Source organism: Pleurodeles waltl, chromosome 12, assembly GCF_031143425.1.
Source record: "Pleurodeles waltl isolate 20211129_DDA chromosome 12, aPleWal1.hap1.20221129, whole genome shotgun sequence".
Taxonomy (NCBI): Eukaryota; Metazoa; Chordata; class Amphibia; order Caudata; family Salamandridae; genus Pleurodeles; species Pleurodeles waltl.
The window spans coordinates 351,350,925-351,367,225 of record NC_090451.1 but is presented as its reverse complement, the minus strand read 5'-3'; the positions used below and the strand labels follow the sequence as shown (position 1 = coordinate 351,367,225).

Genomic DNA, 16,301 nt, shown 5'->3' with positions numbered 1-16,301 from the left:
TCTCAAATGTCTGTGACGTACACTCCACAATGCCCCCCTTTCCCCCACCTCCCCAAATTGGTTTCCTGAGTGAAAGAACAGACCCATTCCTCCAAAGCATGATAGCACCTTTCACTTCTGTAGCCTTGTTTGTGAGAGAATATATTTGCATCAAGTAGGAGTAGCTTGATTTGCCCTCATCTCTGCTAGCAGGGTGGAGAATTAAAAATTTCCCAGCTATCGTAACAGAAAGTTTCAATTCTATTAAGGGCACAGAGGCGAGGATAAAGCATTTTTTTCTCTTTCATTCTTCTCCAGCAGCCATTAAAAGAACACTACAACAAACAACATTTCCCGTGAAGCATGGGGAAAGAAAACAACATCCAGTCCACCAATCCCAGCGCTTCCATCCAGATAAACTCCTGCGAGGACGCTCTATCCCCCTCTTTCTTCCTGCAACACATGTTCTGAACTTCATGCATTCTCCTGTTTACCGACCCTAGGAAATAGAAGGGTCCCATAAACACTACTGGACAACTATTATCCTTGTTCACAAACCGATTTAATGACAAAATGCGAACAAAGGAAATATTTGAAGAATACCTTAAATAGACTTGGAAACTAATTACTTACATTAGATACGCAGATCTCTTGGGTGGGAAGTAAACTTTAGTCAAGGTAGGGCTAATCCTCACCTTGTGTCCTTAATAGAATTGAAACTTTCCATTACGATAGCTAGGAAACTTTTCCTTCTATGCCAGGACCAGAGCGAGGATTAGGCAAGTTTAAAGTTTGTCAACAACCAATGAAGCCAGATTAGAAACCGGCTTGAAGTAGAACCTTTTGAAGCTAGAGTCCAAGGACCAATCTGCTGCGTTCAAAATATATTCCAGACGTGTCCCCACGAAAAAAGCTTTGGAAGCCATAGGCTCACCGCAAAAAATGAGCACCAAAGCAAGACGTGTCGATTCCACCTTGCTGGATGGCCCAATGTAACCAGCTTGCAATAGTTGGGGAAGAAACCGCCCTATGAGGCTTTGTAAGAGCAATAAGCAACTGTCTTTCCCCATGCGGGTGAATCTCCTCAGTCATCGACTCATAAGCCTTAAGAGTTTTTACTACACATAATTTAGGCACATCATTAAAAAAGAAGGATATGATACTAATCTTGAATTGGTTTTTGTCCTTCTGGATATATGGAAAGTAACCCTTTCAGGGGTGTTTATTCTACCTGTTACATCCAATGCTCTCACATCCGATACTCTTCGACATGCCATCAAGCAAAGCAGAGTAGCCAATTTGGCAGATAACTGTTTCCTGGAAAGATAATTGTTGGACAACCAGGATTTGATCAACACCAACACCTTAGTCACATCCCATAAAGAAGAGTAGCGAGACGAGGGAGGAACAGATAAACAAATGCCCCTTAACAGTTTGCACACCAGAGGTTGCTCACCCAGTGGGTGTCCCTCTACTGGCAAATGGCCTGTCAAAATTGCAGATCTGAATGTATTTATAGTTTTGTGAGCTAAACCTTCCGAGGCCAGAGAGTCTAAGAAATTCAAGGCATGCATAACTCCTGCCCCCATTGGATCAATCTGCCGTTGGCCATGCAGACCGTTTTTTTTTGTTGGTTCTCTTTGCCCATGCCCTGGATAGAAACGAGGCAACTTCCGCTGAAATTCCTGGGACCTGCCAACGTTCCCTGTAATCCGCCATGCCATGAGACAGAGAGAGTCAGACAGAATCATATGGTGGCAGTTCCCTAGGGGATCCAAAAGTAGATCTTGAGACAGGGGTAGACGGATTGGACAATTGCAAGAAAGTTCCATCAGAACTGGAAACCATACTTGAGACCTCCATATCTGGGATACCACCACCAGGTTTGCTTGTTGTCTCCTGACTTGGGAGGATAGCCTCATTGAAAACTGAGGGAACGCAAACCCCCTCTCCACACTCCAATCTTGGCGAAACGCATCCACTGTCATTGCCCCGGGATCCGGACGTGAGCTGCAATACCTTTCCAACTGGTTGTCCAGACAAGAAATCAAAAAGATCGATGAAAAACGGACCGCAAAGGTTTTGTATCGCCTGGAAGACTGATGGTTGGAGGTTCCAAAGACTCTTGTCCTGCCAATGACGGGAGTGCCAATCTGCAATCTGGTTGGAGACTCCCAGGAGATGCTCTGCCGTCAGCGAAATCTGATTGCTCAGGCAATAATCCCAAAGACTGCGAGCCAAGTCTGATAGAACCTTTGACCTTGTGCAGCCCAAATGGTTGATGTAGGAAACCGCTGCTGCATTGTCCATCTTGAGCAAGACACAGCATCGGGTCTTGCCCCTGGTCCACCATCTTACTGCAAAGGACCCTGCCAACAACTCCAGGCAATTTATGTGCAAAGCTTGTTCCTCTGAAGACCACTTTCCTCCTGTGGAGAACTCTGTAGGAGACTGGCCTGGTTTTAAGTGGGTACCTAAGGTACTTACACCTAATACCAGGTCCAGTTATCCCTTATTAGTGAAATGTAGACAGTGTTCTAGCAGCTTAGACAGTCTAGAGATAGCTGTAGCAGAGCAGCTTAGGCTGAACTAGGAGACATGCAAAGCTCCTGCAATCCTGTGCACAAACGATTCTTGGAAGAAGTGCACAGGAGCCCAAGGAGATGGAGATGATGCGGTGCACAAGGGTACTGTCGGAAACCGGGAAGGCAAGTTCTTACCTCCACCAAACTTGTACAGCTGGACCTTAGGACAGTCTGGGTCGTGTTGGTCCACCACCTGTGTTCCAGGGAGCCCGCTCATTGTCAAGAGAGGAGTCCCAGAGAACCGGTCGTTGTCTTGGAAGGTGCCTGCAGGAGCAGGGGAGTGACTCCGTCAATCCACGGGGGATTCCTTCGGTTCTTCTGGTGCAGGGTGAAGGCAGGGAGTCCTCAGAGCATGCACACCTTTGAAACTGTTGCAAATGGTGGCTGAAGTTGCAGGTCACAGGAGTCGTCCTGGATACTTTGTTGCAGTTACAGTGGTTCCTGGAGCAGTCTGCGGTTGATCCAACGGTCAGAAGCTGATGCAGAGGATTCCTGAATCTGAAGAGGAACCCACAGAGAGACCCTAAATAACCCTGAGAGGGGAATTGGCTACCTACCCAGGTGTGCACCTATCAGGAGGGGTCTCCGACGTCACCTGCTAGCACTGGCCACTCAGAGATCAAGGGTTTTTTGGCACTGGGCCTGAAGTTGTTGATTGTCCTCTCCAGAGGAGCAGCCACCTGTGAAACCTGCTTGAAAATTGAAACATCCATTATTTGGCAAAGGCGGCCATCAATAGGGAGGTAGGTAACTTACTCTTCCTCACAATAATTACCCAACTCCTCCATTGTTAGTTCATATAAGATGTATCTGGGGAATACAGAATTAGGGATGTCCCCTATATAATAATAGTCCCCCAAGGGGTTAATTGCTGTGACCCTCACGGTCTGGGACCACCACTCCCTGCTAATCTGAGGAAACTAACGCTGTCTGGGCCAGTCCCAATGTGCCAAGAAAACCCTACCCGTGAAAACGGGTGTCAAGCTCCAGAGAGTGGCTCTCGGGCAAGAAAGGTTAATTAATTAATCAAATCTGCCCCCGATCGTAACGGCTGTGCGCGCTTCACCAAACCTCAGGAAGAGTGAATGACGCACTGGCCATGCGGGGAGGGGGTTCAGACGTGCTGCACGTGTAAAACTGTAATGTGGTTCCCGAGCGATCGGAAGCCCGCACGAGAGCCGTAATATGGCAGTGCAGCCGCGAAGGGGTGATCGCTCCCGTGGCCGCTATGCTGTTCAGAGCCCCTGAATATGGGGCCCAAAGCTGCTGAGGAAAAGAAGCAATGAGGAAATTTGGACGCGGTCGCGTTGTCAGTTCAAACAGTACAGACAATACTGACGTGGACGCATTATACCTGAAAAAATGCAATATCAATGCAAGCGCACTACAAAAGCCACACAGCGAAACTGCCCAATTCTACCTTATCAAAACGAGAAAAGAGAAGGCACTTATCTCTAGCTGCTGGAGCAGCAAAGAAAGAGGGGGGGCTAGAGTGTCCTCGCAGGAGTTTAACTGGATGGAAGCACTGGGATTGGTGGACTGGATGACGTTTTCTTTCCCGATGCTTCATGAGAATTATTTGTTGTCGTTTTCTTTTAATGGCTGCTGGAGTAGGATAAACAAGAAAGAAATGCCTAATTCTCGCCTCCGTTCCTGATATAGAATTCTGAAGTGCTTATTGCCCTGAGTTTGGCATAGCTCCCTGTTTAGCCATGTCCTCCTGTGCTCATAACTAGGCACTCTCCTGTTTTCCTCAGTTTTTTGTCAGATTTACCCATACCCTAAACTGAAGTGATTCCTTTGTGCAGCCTAATAGTTAACAGTTTGCTCCAGGAAAATGCTTAGAAACAGATACATTTAGCAGAGTGCAGGAGCTCAGGAGAAACATAGCCTCTGAGATACTGAGCATCTCAAGACTCTGAGCTTCAAATATTAGTTACCACTGAAGAAAGGTACTCTAGTAGGTTGCCCTTGCTTGAAATCCCTCTTCATATTTTCTTTACCTCAGGTAAGAAACCTCTTTATTCAACATCTAGCTTGCACTGATATTACCTGAAATAGATTAACCTGATAATTTGCCAGTGCTGCTAATGCTGAGTGATTTATCACTACTTAAAACGTTCTGCCCCATTTGGTCAATTAATCTAGAAACTAGCTGTTTTTCATGGGTGATTAATGGGCTGTTCAAGATTATAATTGTATTGTGGTATGTGTGAAAAGAGTAGTACATTTTAGGGGAACATCTTTCCTCGCTATTTAGTGGTCCATTAATGTTTTGCAGGCCCCGGTGTTATTGTTTAATGTATCTGCGTGTCCTTTAGAGTTCACTGCTTCTGCTTCACACGTCTCCACAGTATCACCCTATTCCTCATACTTATTGTGAGAAAGTAGCCTCTTTCTAGCATGGTTACCCCCACTTTTGGCCTGTTTGTGAGTGTATGTAAGTGTGTTTTTACTGTGTCACTGGGATCCTGCTAACCAGGACCCCAGTGCTCATAGTGAAAACCCTATATGTCAGTGTGTTGTGCCTATCTCGCTGGGATCCTACTGGTCAGGACCCCAGTGCTCATAGTTTATGGCCTAATGTGTGTATGTATGGTTCTTAACTGTGTCACTGAGGCTTTGCTAATCAGAACCCCAGTGCTTATGCTCTCTCTGCTTTTAAGTTTGTCACTATAGGCTAGAGACTTCATTTACCAATTTCAGTTGGCACACTGGACCCCCCTTATAAGTCCCTAGTATATGGTACCTAGGTACCTAGGGCATTGGGGTTCCAGGAGATTGTTATGGGCTGCAGCATTTCTTTTGCCACTCATAAGGAGCTCACACAAACCCTTTCTCAGGACTGCAGCCTGCATGAAATCGTGCACACATTATTTCACATCCATTTTCACTGCACTTAAGTAACTTATAAGTCACCTATATGTCTAAACTTCATTTAATGAAGGCTAGGTGCAGAAGTTACTAAGTGTGATGGCACCCTTGCACTAGCAAAGGTGCCCCCACATAGTTCAGGGCCAATTCCCGGAACTTTGTGAGTGCGGGGATGCCATTACACGTGTGCACTACATAAAGGTCAATACCTATATGTAGCTTTACAATGGTAACTCCGGATATGGCCATGTAAAGTGTCTAAGATCATGGAATTGACCCCCATTTCCAAATCTGGTATTGGGGAGCCCATTCCATGCATCCTGGGGCTCCACCATGAACCCCCAGTACTGCCAAACCAGCTCTCTGAGGCTTGCAATGCAGCTACAGCTGCAGCCACCTCACCGACATGGTTCGGCCCTCCTGGGGTCTGAGCAGCTTTGTCCTAGGAAGGCAGAACAAAGCATTTCCTTTGGGAGCAGGGTGTTACACCCTCTCCCTTTGGAAGTAGGTGTTACAGGCTGAGGAGGGGTAGCCCCCCTCCCAGCCTCTGGAAATGCTTTGAAAGGCATAAGCCAGTCTACACCGGCTCAGGGACCACCTTGTCCCTGCTCTGACGCGAAACTGGACAAAGGAAAGGGGAGTGACCACTCCCCTGTCAATCACCACCCTAGGCGTGCTGCCCAGAGCTCCTCCAGTGTGTCTCAGACTTCAGACATCCTGCTTTGCATGGTGTGGGGGCACTCTGGAGGACTCTGTGGCCAGTGCCAGCAGGTGATGTCAGAGACCCCTCCTGATAGGTCCATACCTGATAAGGTAGCCAGTCCCCCTCTCAGGGCTACTTAGGGTCTCTCCTGTGGGTTCTCTTCAGATTCTACTTGCAAGTCTCCAGCAGGAGGCCTCTGCAACTACTACTTTATCCTCTGACCTCAGATCAACCACAGAGTGCTCAAGGAACCCCTGTAACCGCAACAAAGTATCCAGAAGGACTACTTTTCCTCTGCAACTTGAGCTCCAGCCAGCAACTGCAACAGTTTCCATGGTGTGCACGCTCTGGGGACTCCCTGTCTTCAACCTGCACCAGAAGAACCGAAGAAATCTCCTGTGAAGTGACAGTCACTTCCCTGCTCACACAGGCACCTTCTAAGTTGACGACTGGTACTCTTGGACTCCTTTCCTGGCGACAAGCGTGCTCCTTGGAACACAGAGGGTGGACCCCATCGACGCAGACTGTCCTGAGGTCCTGCTGTCCCAATTTGGAGGAGGTAAGGCCTTGCCTTCCCCGAGAACGACAGTACACCTGTGCACCGCGTCTTCTTCACCTCCTGAGGCCTCCGTGCACTATTTTCAAAATTCCTACGTGCACAGCCTGACCTAGGTCCCCAGCACTCTATGCTGCGACACTCAACTCGCTGAGTTGTTCTCCGGCGGCGTGGGACCTTCATTTGTAGTGCTGCACCAACCGCATTTTGCACTTCCTTTGTCCCCGGGTCCTGGGACTCCCGTGGGTGCTATCTGGTGCTCTGAGGGCTCCCTGAAGTGCTGAGAGTCTCCTCTTTATCCTCACACCGAGTTGAGGCCCCCAGGCCCCTCCTGGGTCCAGATAGCGCCTATCTGACGCAAAACGCAACTTTGCCAGAACCAAGGCTTGTTAGCGCCAAAACTCTCCTGCATCCAACTTTACGACGTGAGACATCCAGTGCATCCTGCAGGAACCCGCTGACATCTTCCTAGGGTGCATTTCTGCAGTCTTCGTCCAACCGGGGACTCTTCTTTTGCACCCTCTTCTGGGTTAGCAGGGGCTCCTGTCCTTCCTGGAACTTCTTTCGACTTCTGGATTTGGTCTCCTTCCTTTGCAGGTCTTTGGGTCCAGCAATCCACCATTTGTTGTTTGCAGACTTGGTTGGTTCTTGCAATAACTCTAATCACGACTTGGAGTGTGTCCTAAGGAAACTTGCAGTACTTTACTCCTGCTTTTCTGGACTCTGGGGTGTGGTAATTTACTTACCTTTACTGTATTCTCACTCTTCCAACGATTCTGCACACACTACACTTGTCTAGGGGGGAATTTGTGATTCCCATTCCACTTTCTTAGTATATGGTTTGAGTTGCCCCTAGACCTATTTTCTCCCATTGCATTCTATAGCATTTCCTATTGTTTGCACTATCCTATGTCTAATTACTTATCTTAGTTTGGTGTCTAGTGTATATATTGTGTATAATACTTACCTCCAGGAGGAGTATTGTCTCTAAGATATTTTTGGTACTGTGTCACCCAAATAAAAACCTTTATTTTTGGCAAGCACTGAGTATTGTCTTTACTTGTGTATAAGTACTATGTAACTATAAGTGGTATTGCATGAGCTTTGCATGTCTCCTAGTTCAGCCTAAGCTGCTCTGCTATAGCTACCCCTATCAGCCTAAGCTGCTAGAACACTACTACATTTAACTAATAATGGATAACTGGACCTGGTGTAAGGTGCAAGTACCCAAGGTACCCACTACAAACCAGGTCAGCCTCCTACACTTATCAGTCTCAGAATGTATTTGCTGCCCAGTTTTGGGACCTCTTTCAGTTTGCATAGCAGTGTTATCATAATATATCCTCCTACAGTTAAGTTGAATGTGTGAGACAGTAAATGACTCATTTGTTACACTTATTTAAAAAAGAAAGGGTAAATTGTATTGTTTTTTGTGGCTTATGCAAGGTTGAACTGATCCCCTTCAAACCTTATTTATGCGTCTAGCTGCCTAAGTTCACATTATGTGGCACCTGGCAGCTGGGCATTGCCTACAAGGGGTTGTCAGGGCTTAGGTGATCTTTAGGCCTCAAGTGAACATGTGTTGTACACCACCATTTAGCAACCTTTATAAGTGTGTTTCCCTTGCTATTGCATGAGCCACTCGAACGCACCGTGGCCCTGTATACCTAAGGCCAGTTCTACTAGGTGCAAATTGTGATTACTGCTCAGCCACCATATGGCCACTGTAGCTGGGCATTGGCATAATACATCTCATCTTGGGGGCGCCCACCCTACCTCTGACCAGGGGGGCATATATTCTCATTACTGCAACTCTTTGTCTCTTTGTAACCCATATCAATGCAGTATGTGTGTCTGGATTTCCCTAAAGAATCCCTTCTCAAACACCACTAGAATTGCTGTAAAGAAATACAGGAAACTGGGTAGAACTAACATTTGGATACTCGAATAGTATTGATTTTCTCATGAAAGTTAGCACCACCCCTAAGTTTCCATCATCCTGGTCTTCCTCAAGATGATATACATTCAGTCCAAAATATTTAATGGTGTTGATTTTCCACCGTAGGCCAGTAGCCAGCAGCAGGCTGTGCTGCTCTTCTGTTGATTTTACCATTGGAAACAGGCAGATTTTATTCCACTTTATCTTTAGTCCCAATATCTTTCTACATTTGTTCAGCAGGTCCATCAAAAGTGGTAAGTTATCATTGTTCAAATTAAGATAGATTAATTCATCTTCACCTTAGTGATGTTCCTCCCTGTCACATTGACTCCCCATTCCAGCCCCTTGGTGTGTAGCAAGCAAGCCAGGGATTCCATGGCTAGAGAAAATAATAGGGGACTCAGGCTGACTTAGGCAATTGTTTCATGTGTTCCTCTCTACCTTTATGGGCTCTGAGTTCAGTTTTCTCATATGAACTCTTGCCACTGAGGGGTCGGGGTTCCCAACTTGCAGAGCACCAATAACAGTTATGGCTAACTTGGGGTGTCAAAGGCTTTCTCCATATCTAGGAAAATCACCCACGGGCAAACCCCAGACAGCCTTGCTTATCTCATAACCATAAGTAATGCCCGTTTTGAGTCCATTTTGGTCAGATCTATGGTTGGTTGTGCTGCATCAGCCAACCTGTCTGCTAAGATTTTATCTAAAACTTTATAATCCAAGTTTAGTAGGGGCAACAGGCGATAGGAGCTTACATTTAAATGGTCCTGCTTTGGAGAAACACTAATAGCGCCTCTTAGCGATATTGCCAGAGTGTGATTTTAACATTGCAGCCTTATACACTTGCAGTAGACAGGGCTATCTGAAAGCAGAGTAGAATTCAAAAGGCAAGTCGTCTGTGCCAGGGGCTTGCTTCTCACTATCTGCTTGAGGGCCAAATGTATCTCATCCAAATGACAGAGGTGTTTCCTGTTCCGAGAATATGGATCCTTTCTTGACCACTGCAGATGGAATGATTGGGTATTCCTATGTCGCTGTGGCTAGGGCTCAATAGTAATCTATAGACATCTGATTGATCTTGCCCTGAATGTTTACAAGTACCCTTTGCAGGTTTCGGATGGAACCTTTTGGTGTCCTGGGGACCTCACTTTTTTAAGAACCAGGCGAGAAACCTTCCTTCTTTATTACCATCTGCATTTGGCAAGCTACATATTCCCTGAAGTGCACTCAGTCTCTCAGGTGTTGACCAGTATTCTAATTTTGCTTTCATTACTGTGGAGTGATGCTAGTGTTGGCACAATTTCAGTTTCCAGAGCCTGTATGTGGTCCTCTACGGATTAAAGTTCCTCCTTAAGACTAGTTTGACCCCATACCCTGTTTTGATGCAGAGACTACTCAAAATAATTTTAAAGGCATCCTGTTACATTGTGATGGTCGAAGCTGCCCCTGTTTTTTCTGTTAAGTATTGGTCTATGTTGTTGTTTATTGTAGTGTGATGTGCTACATCACAGAGGTCTTCAAATGGGTGACGCCATGATGGTATGTTCGGACGTACTCTCCCTATCCCCTAGTTAAGTACCTACTTGAGGGTGTTGAAGTCTGTCAACGGACTGCCCAAGTATCCAGTGTTGACCTCCCTCACGACTGTCTCAGAACTGCAGTAGAAAAGGTAATTTCTGGTTTGTAGTCATGTAGCCCAGAGTAAAATGAGTATCCTCTTGTCTCCAGGTTCATCAGTTACATAAGCATTAATCGCCCAATTTTGTAAATATCTGGCTATTATGATTGATTGGGGTGCCTGTAAAAGTCGTCTATATCCCTAGTTCTATCTGGTACACAATTGAAATATCCACCACATATAAAGGGTGCCAGTTTGCTCACAAGAAGGGATGGTGTGAGTGTGACCAGTAATGCAGCTTGCCTTGTGTTAAGAGCACAAATAGCAATCACCAATATCGGTTCCCCATCCATCACCCCCTCCAGTATTACTTTTCTACACTCTGGGTCTATTTTGGAGTGTTGTACTGGAAAAAGAACACCAGGAGTGATCCATATCAATAAGCCTCTAGCATATCCAGTTTATCAGATTCCCCACCACAACCCCTCTCAGTCGTTTTCAGTGTTTCACTGGGTGTGATATGTCTCCTAGAGACAGGAAAACTGTATATGTCTGTGTTTTAAATAGAGGTGTATTCTATATCCCTTGGTGTAGGTTGCCATACACTTCACATTACAGGTCAGGATATTGTATCGCTTTGTTTCTGCTACTGTCCTGCCCCATAAACCTAGCATTAAAATGTCTTTCCTAAAGTAACACAGGGTACCTTTGACTTCTTGCAGTCTAAATAGCGCATGGGGTCATATGATATATTTCAAACTGGCTAGAAAGTGTGGCGCTTTGTGAACCCATGTCGTAGCCCACGTTCTTCTACCTCAGAAGGAGCACATCCCACCCCACCCAAAACCTCCTCCCTCCACTCCCACCAAACCCCTGGAGCAACAGCGCTCAGCATGATTTCATATCCATTTACATGCATGTATTCTTAGGAGCATGGCATTCCACTCAAAGAAAAGGAAAAAGAAAGGCTATTCTAGTCAGCCATTGGACTGCAAGCTCTACTCTCATTGGGTTTATGTCCTGTCCTTTAATATAGTTCCAGCTCTGCTTCATCAAGTTTAGTGTCACGGGTGCTCTCAGCTGTGTCCAATTCGGTTCTCGGGGATCCTGGCCCATTGCGTTGCTCTACTTCTGCTGACACCGACTTCTGCTGATGCTCTCTCTTTAGCCCCCTATTCCCTGCAGGGTTAGCCCCACATCCTTCTTCTGAGGTGGTGTCTAATCAGGCATATTAAAAATTTGTCGTCTGGGTGCCAATGATACCCTGCCACCAGTTCACCTCTAGACGTCCGCTAGGACTGAGCGTCCTCCAGCATTTTGTCATGGGACATGGTTTTTAGTTTTTGCAAGAAACATTAGGGCATAGTATATGCCTGTTATACCTGACATCCTTAGGGTGGTCTTATCCCCAGACCTTTTGCCTTTACCTTCTATTTTTGATGCTGCATCTTTTTGTTGGTATTGGGACTTTGAGCACTTTACCGCTGCTAATCAGTGCTAAAGTGCATATACTTCCCCCCTAAAACATGGTAATATTGGTGTATCCCCAAGTGGCATATTTAATTTACCTGTAAGTCTCTTGTAGAGTGGTAAACCACCTAACCAGGGCCTGTAAATTAAATGCTACTAGTGGACCTGCAGCACTGATTGTGCCACCCACTTCAGTAGCCCCATAAACCTGTCTCAGGCCTGCTACAGCAGAGCCTGCGTGGGCAGTGTCACTGCCCCCTCAACTTGGCATCTAAATCCTCTTTTCAACTCCAGAACTCACTTTTTGTTACTTATAAGTCACCCCTAAGGTAGGCTCTAGGTAGTCCCTAGGGCAGGGTGCTCTGTAAGCAAAAGTTATATCATGTACCGTTTTTCATGTCCTAGTACTGAAAAACTCCTAAAGTCCTTTTCCGTTACTGTGAGGCCTGCCCTTGTCATAGGCCAGCATCGGGAATTCCTTATAAAATCGTTAAACTGTATTCCTGATGTGAGAGGAGTAGCTGCATCATGTTTAGTCCTCTTTACTGCTAAAGTCGGTTTTATTATTACTATTCTGGAAATGCCACCATTGAAGGTGGACATTTCTCTGTACTCTCTGCATTGTGTGCCTACAGCCCATCTCCAGTACACATCTGGTTTGGCTAGATGACAGCTACAAGGACAGGTTCGCTTGCCCCTGCTCCTCACTTGCTGGGGATTGTGACAACATTGTAATGTGGCTTTGCCAGCTGGCCTCTGTATTCACCCCGAATACAGGACGAACCTGACCTCCATTCCTTTTTGACGGACTCTCCAGCCCGGAGGCCACTCTCCCCGACAAGGGCTCTGTGCTGTGAGAGCAGGTTTGAGAACCAGTGGGTGCGAGAGAGGAGGTAGCGTGGCACTTCAGTTTCCAACGTCAGCACGCTCCGTAAACCCGCACTCGGCCCGAGCGGGAGACTCGTGGACAGAGAAATCTGCACTCCCTGATTGGACTGCCCAACTCACCTGGGCAGAAAAGTAACAGCACCCAGCAAGGCAGGACCCATGTCCACGACCCACCTGCACTACTTGTGCCTTGCTCCCCAGCCCTGCCTTCATCCACGGAGCTGTGAAGCAGTGCACCTCGCTAGACGTCGGCTACACTCTGCCCATCAAGGTACTATGAGTATGTGATCCCAACAGCTGACCCCTGGGACATTGCGGGCAGCTGGGCGGAGAGTATTTGACAACATCTGTCTTTTTCCAGACTGCCAGACGAGCTTCCGAGAACAGATTCATCTTAATTTTCAGGATGCGCATTTAGTGTTGGGAGTACCTTAATCTGAAATGTAGCTTTTTCACTGGCAAGTGTAGAAATGTTAATAAGGAGTCATTAATCTGCACCTTTTCTCTCAGTTTCTTGTGGTCTGCGCGAAGTTTATCATTAAAGCATCAATTTTAGGTTCAAAGATGGATTTACTGTTAAGGAAAGCCTTTAGCATCTCATTGAATTTCCCTGTATGTTCTTGCAATGTTTTGTCCATTTACTTGGTGGCATAGAGAACTTCTATTTTGTCTGCGCCCGATTCCCTATCTCCTCCACTTTGGGGACAGTTTTGCTGCTTTTCATTTTCACCATAGTGAAGTCCCACTGTATTTTTAGTTGGGGTGTGCACCCCTGTCTGAGACTGTAACTCACAGGGTAAAGCAGAGCTGTCAAGAATAATGGACTACTTGTAGGCCCTGTGATGAGTCTTCAGTTTTTGCGCAATGTTATGGGCAAGTGAGCTATGAGAGTTCCCAAGGAGACTTGATCCCATGGGGGACAGTATCAAATAGCGCTGGCTGCATGGCATTAGCAGCCCCCATTAATAATATTTGTGGATGCCTTCCCGGCCCCAGCAATGGAACAAGATTAACTGGTTTGCGGACAATCATAATGAAGCATTGTGGGTTAATTCACATAGGTGGCTATTCCATGACTGGTCCATGATATGGCACTCTACACCCCCCGGGCGGGAAAGCACTTGGGTGGGGGTTCCAAGGGCACCCCCGCACAAGTACTCAAAAAGGGCCAGCCATGGTCCAATATCTAGTAAGTGAACTGAGGACCTGGTGGCATCCACCTCCCTTGCCTTCAGGAGTCCAGGGCAAGAAGAGAGTGGTGAGGGCCAGGATGTCTCCCTGCACTAGCTGAAGTCCAGTTACCGTTGGGTGTGATTGCATGCTTGTAGGTGGAGCTGGCTGCTACTTTTGTCTGTGGCTCCAAGGCATGTCGAGGTCTCGCTACTGGGCCCCCCACAGTGTTTGCGGTGGCGCCATATTCCGTTCTGGGGCCCAGCACAGGTAGTGTGCATTAGTCAAGGGGAAGAAACTGTCCTGATGAAGCTTCAGGAAGTGGGTAAGATCACTGAACATGGGGTGATTTGGCGAATCGCGCTACAGGGCGACTCATCCAGTCAGCATCTTAGCAACACCCCCTGCTTCACTACTTAACTTCCAGTTAGTTTGGGGTTTCTTTTAGCAGTGCTCCTATTCGAATTCAGTTCCTGTACAAGGTGTATTTTGGGTAGAAGCGTGTGTCTTCCCTCTAGCCTTTTACCGCTGTATATAGCAAGTAGCTGAAATGTACAAAAAAGCAGAATAAGTGCCAGAAAGGCAGATAGCATAATACACAGACCAATCGAACTGCACATTCTAGTAAGTTATAATTACCATTTATGAAGAATGTTTCAGCCAATGTTGAAATGAGTCATAATCCTTTTTGTAGTAGTTGGAATGATCAGCTGACCAATGATATTAGTAGCTTCAGATATCGTCATTGATCTCCACTGATAAGTATCCGAATTTCACTGTGGCATATTGATAGCCTGCTTAACCACCCGGTGTAAAGCTCAGAGATTGAGGTAAGAATGAGGTGAGTAAAATAATGTATTACTGACTCCCCTTATCTACCATCCCACTAGCTTACGTCCTCGTCGGTCCTTTCAAAATGGTGAGTTACATCAAATCATCATCAGTGATGTCTAGCAACAAACAGTATCAGCTATTTGCTTCATTTGTACTAAGCTGTCGCTTATCTATTCACTGAAAAAGGCAGAATTCATTGTGTCTTAATAAAAGTTATAAACATTAACTTTTTATAATCTTTAGAGGTGAGCAAAGATTGGCCTCCATTCAGTTCGATTAAACACTGGTTGTGTGTCGTTCTGGAACCTATTATTTGAGAATAATGGTATGGCTGTAGTGAATAAGGTTAACCAAAAAGTCAGGAGATAAATTAATGTTTTTTTATTGCAGGTACACAGCCAGAGTAAAGAACAGCAGAGTAATCCTTTTCTTCGTAAAAAGCGATCGCAGCTTGCAGAGCCTTCAATTCTTAATACCATTCAGCAGATTCCAGGAGTTGGAAAAGTTAAAGCTTTACTTCTTCTACAGTATTTTCCGAGCATCCACCAACTTTCAAAGGCGTCAGTCCAGCAACTTGAAGAGGTCGTTGGAAGGGGAATCGCACAACAAATTAATACATTCTTCACACAACAAAGATGACGAAACTTTGAGATTTTTAAATCCAGTTTGTCAGGTTCTTCTTTTAGATCTGGTTTGTGATCGATACAGGTACATGATCCTGCAAAGTCACAGGAGTCCATTGTCTCACCTGCTCCCACTCTGGACCTAAGCACAACACAATTGTTGTTGGTCTACAAGGTACTCTTGTAATTACTATCCATTTTAAGTGAGCATGACATTTACTCAACCAGTTGCTTATAATGCCCTTAGGTATTTCCTCTCCATCTTCAATAGCGCTGTTCTACAGAAAAAATGTTGTATCCTGGACAGCGGTATTAACATATTGAGGCAAGTGTAGATTCAGTCAACAATATTCAGTATAGATGGCTCAGTAATCAGTTGTACAAAGATTTAACTCTATGCTGTTCGAATCATTAAGATGGTATGAAAAGTTGCCAAGAAAGACATTTTTAATAAATAATAAAAAGGCAAGTATGCTTTGGTGTTTATTACAAGCTTACACTTTCCTTTCATCCAAGTCGAGCATTAAGAAGCCTTTTCTAAATATGTTAAAAATTAAGGTACATGCTGGAGTATGGAAGTGGCTGAAAAGATAAATATATGGTAATAGCTGTTAGTGTTTTCTACCTACACACCTTTTAAACTGGAAAACCTGTGTCTGGCATCACTTGCCGGCCACCTTCAGCATGGACTCATCAAACCAGGATCACAGGGCTGAATAAAACGCCCAAGGTGCATTGCAGCAGGACAGTCACAGGTGCTGCATATCTACAGCGGTGGACATAAAAGGGCTGGTAATCGCCCGCAGCGCGTGCCCAGATGAAGACCAGGCCAAGAGCGGGCCCATCTGAGCCCAGATGAGGCTGGGCAGGGCCACCTCTATTGGCTTTTGTATTCAGGACCCTGAAGCTATTTACTAAGGGTTACCTAGTAATTTAGGTCCACTATGGTGTGGAGTTTGGACTCTATTGGACTGAATAACTGTGTTTTACTTGCACTAAGTGTTCATATTTTAAGGGTAGCAGCTAAACTATTTAGCTATTTGTAGCTTCTGTACTAAGTGC

The 16,301-nt window shown here is 45.8% G+C and overlaps 1 protein-coding gene across 5 annotated transcripts in view; it reads left to right on the top strand.

Moving 5' to 3' along the window:
- The window catches only part of FAAP24 (FA core complex associated protein 24), a 91,352-nt gene extending 75,650 nt beyond the window's left edge, over window positions 1-15,702 (top strand). For all 5 annotated transcript variants that reach the window (XM_069216549.1, XM_069216547.1, XM_069216546.1 and 2 more), the window contains one exon: window positions 15,007-15,702. In XM_069216549.1, coding sequence (XP_069072650.1) covers window positions 15,007-15,255 — 249 coding nt within the window. In that variant the 3' untranslated portion in view covers window positions 15,256-15,702. The remainder of the gene's footprint in view (window positions 1-15,006) is intronic.
- The last annotated feature ends 599 nt before the right edge of the window (window positions 15,703-16,301 follow it).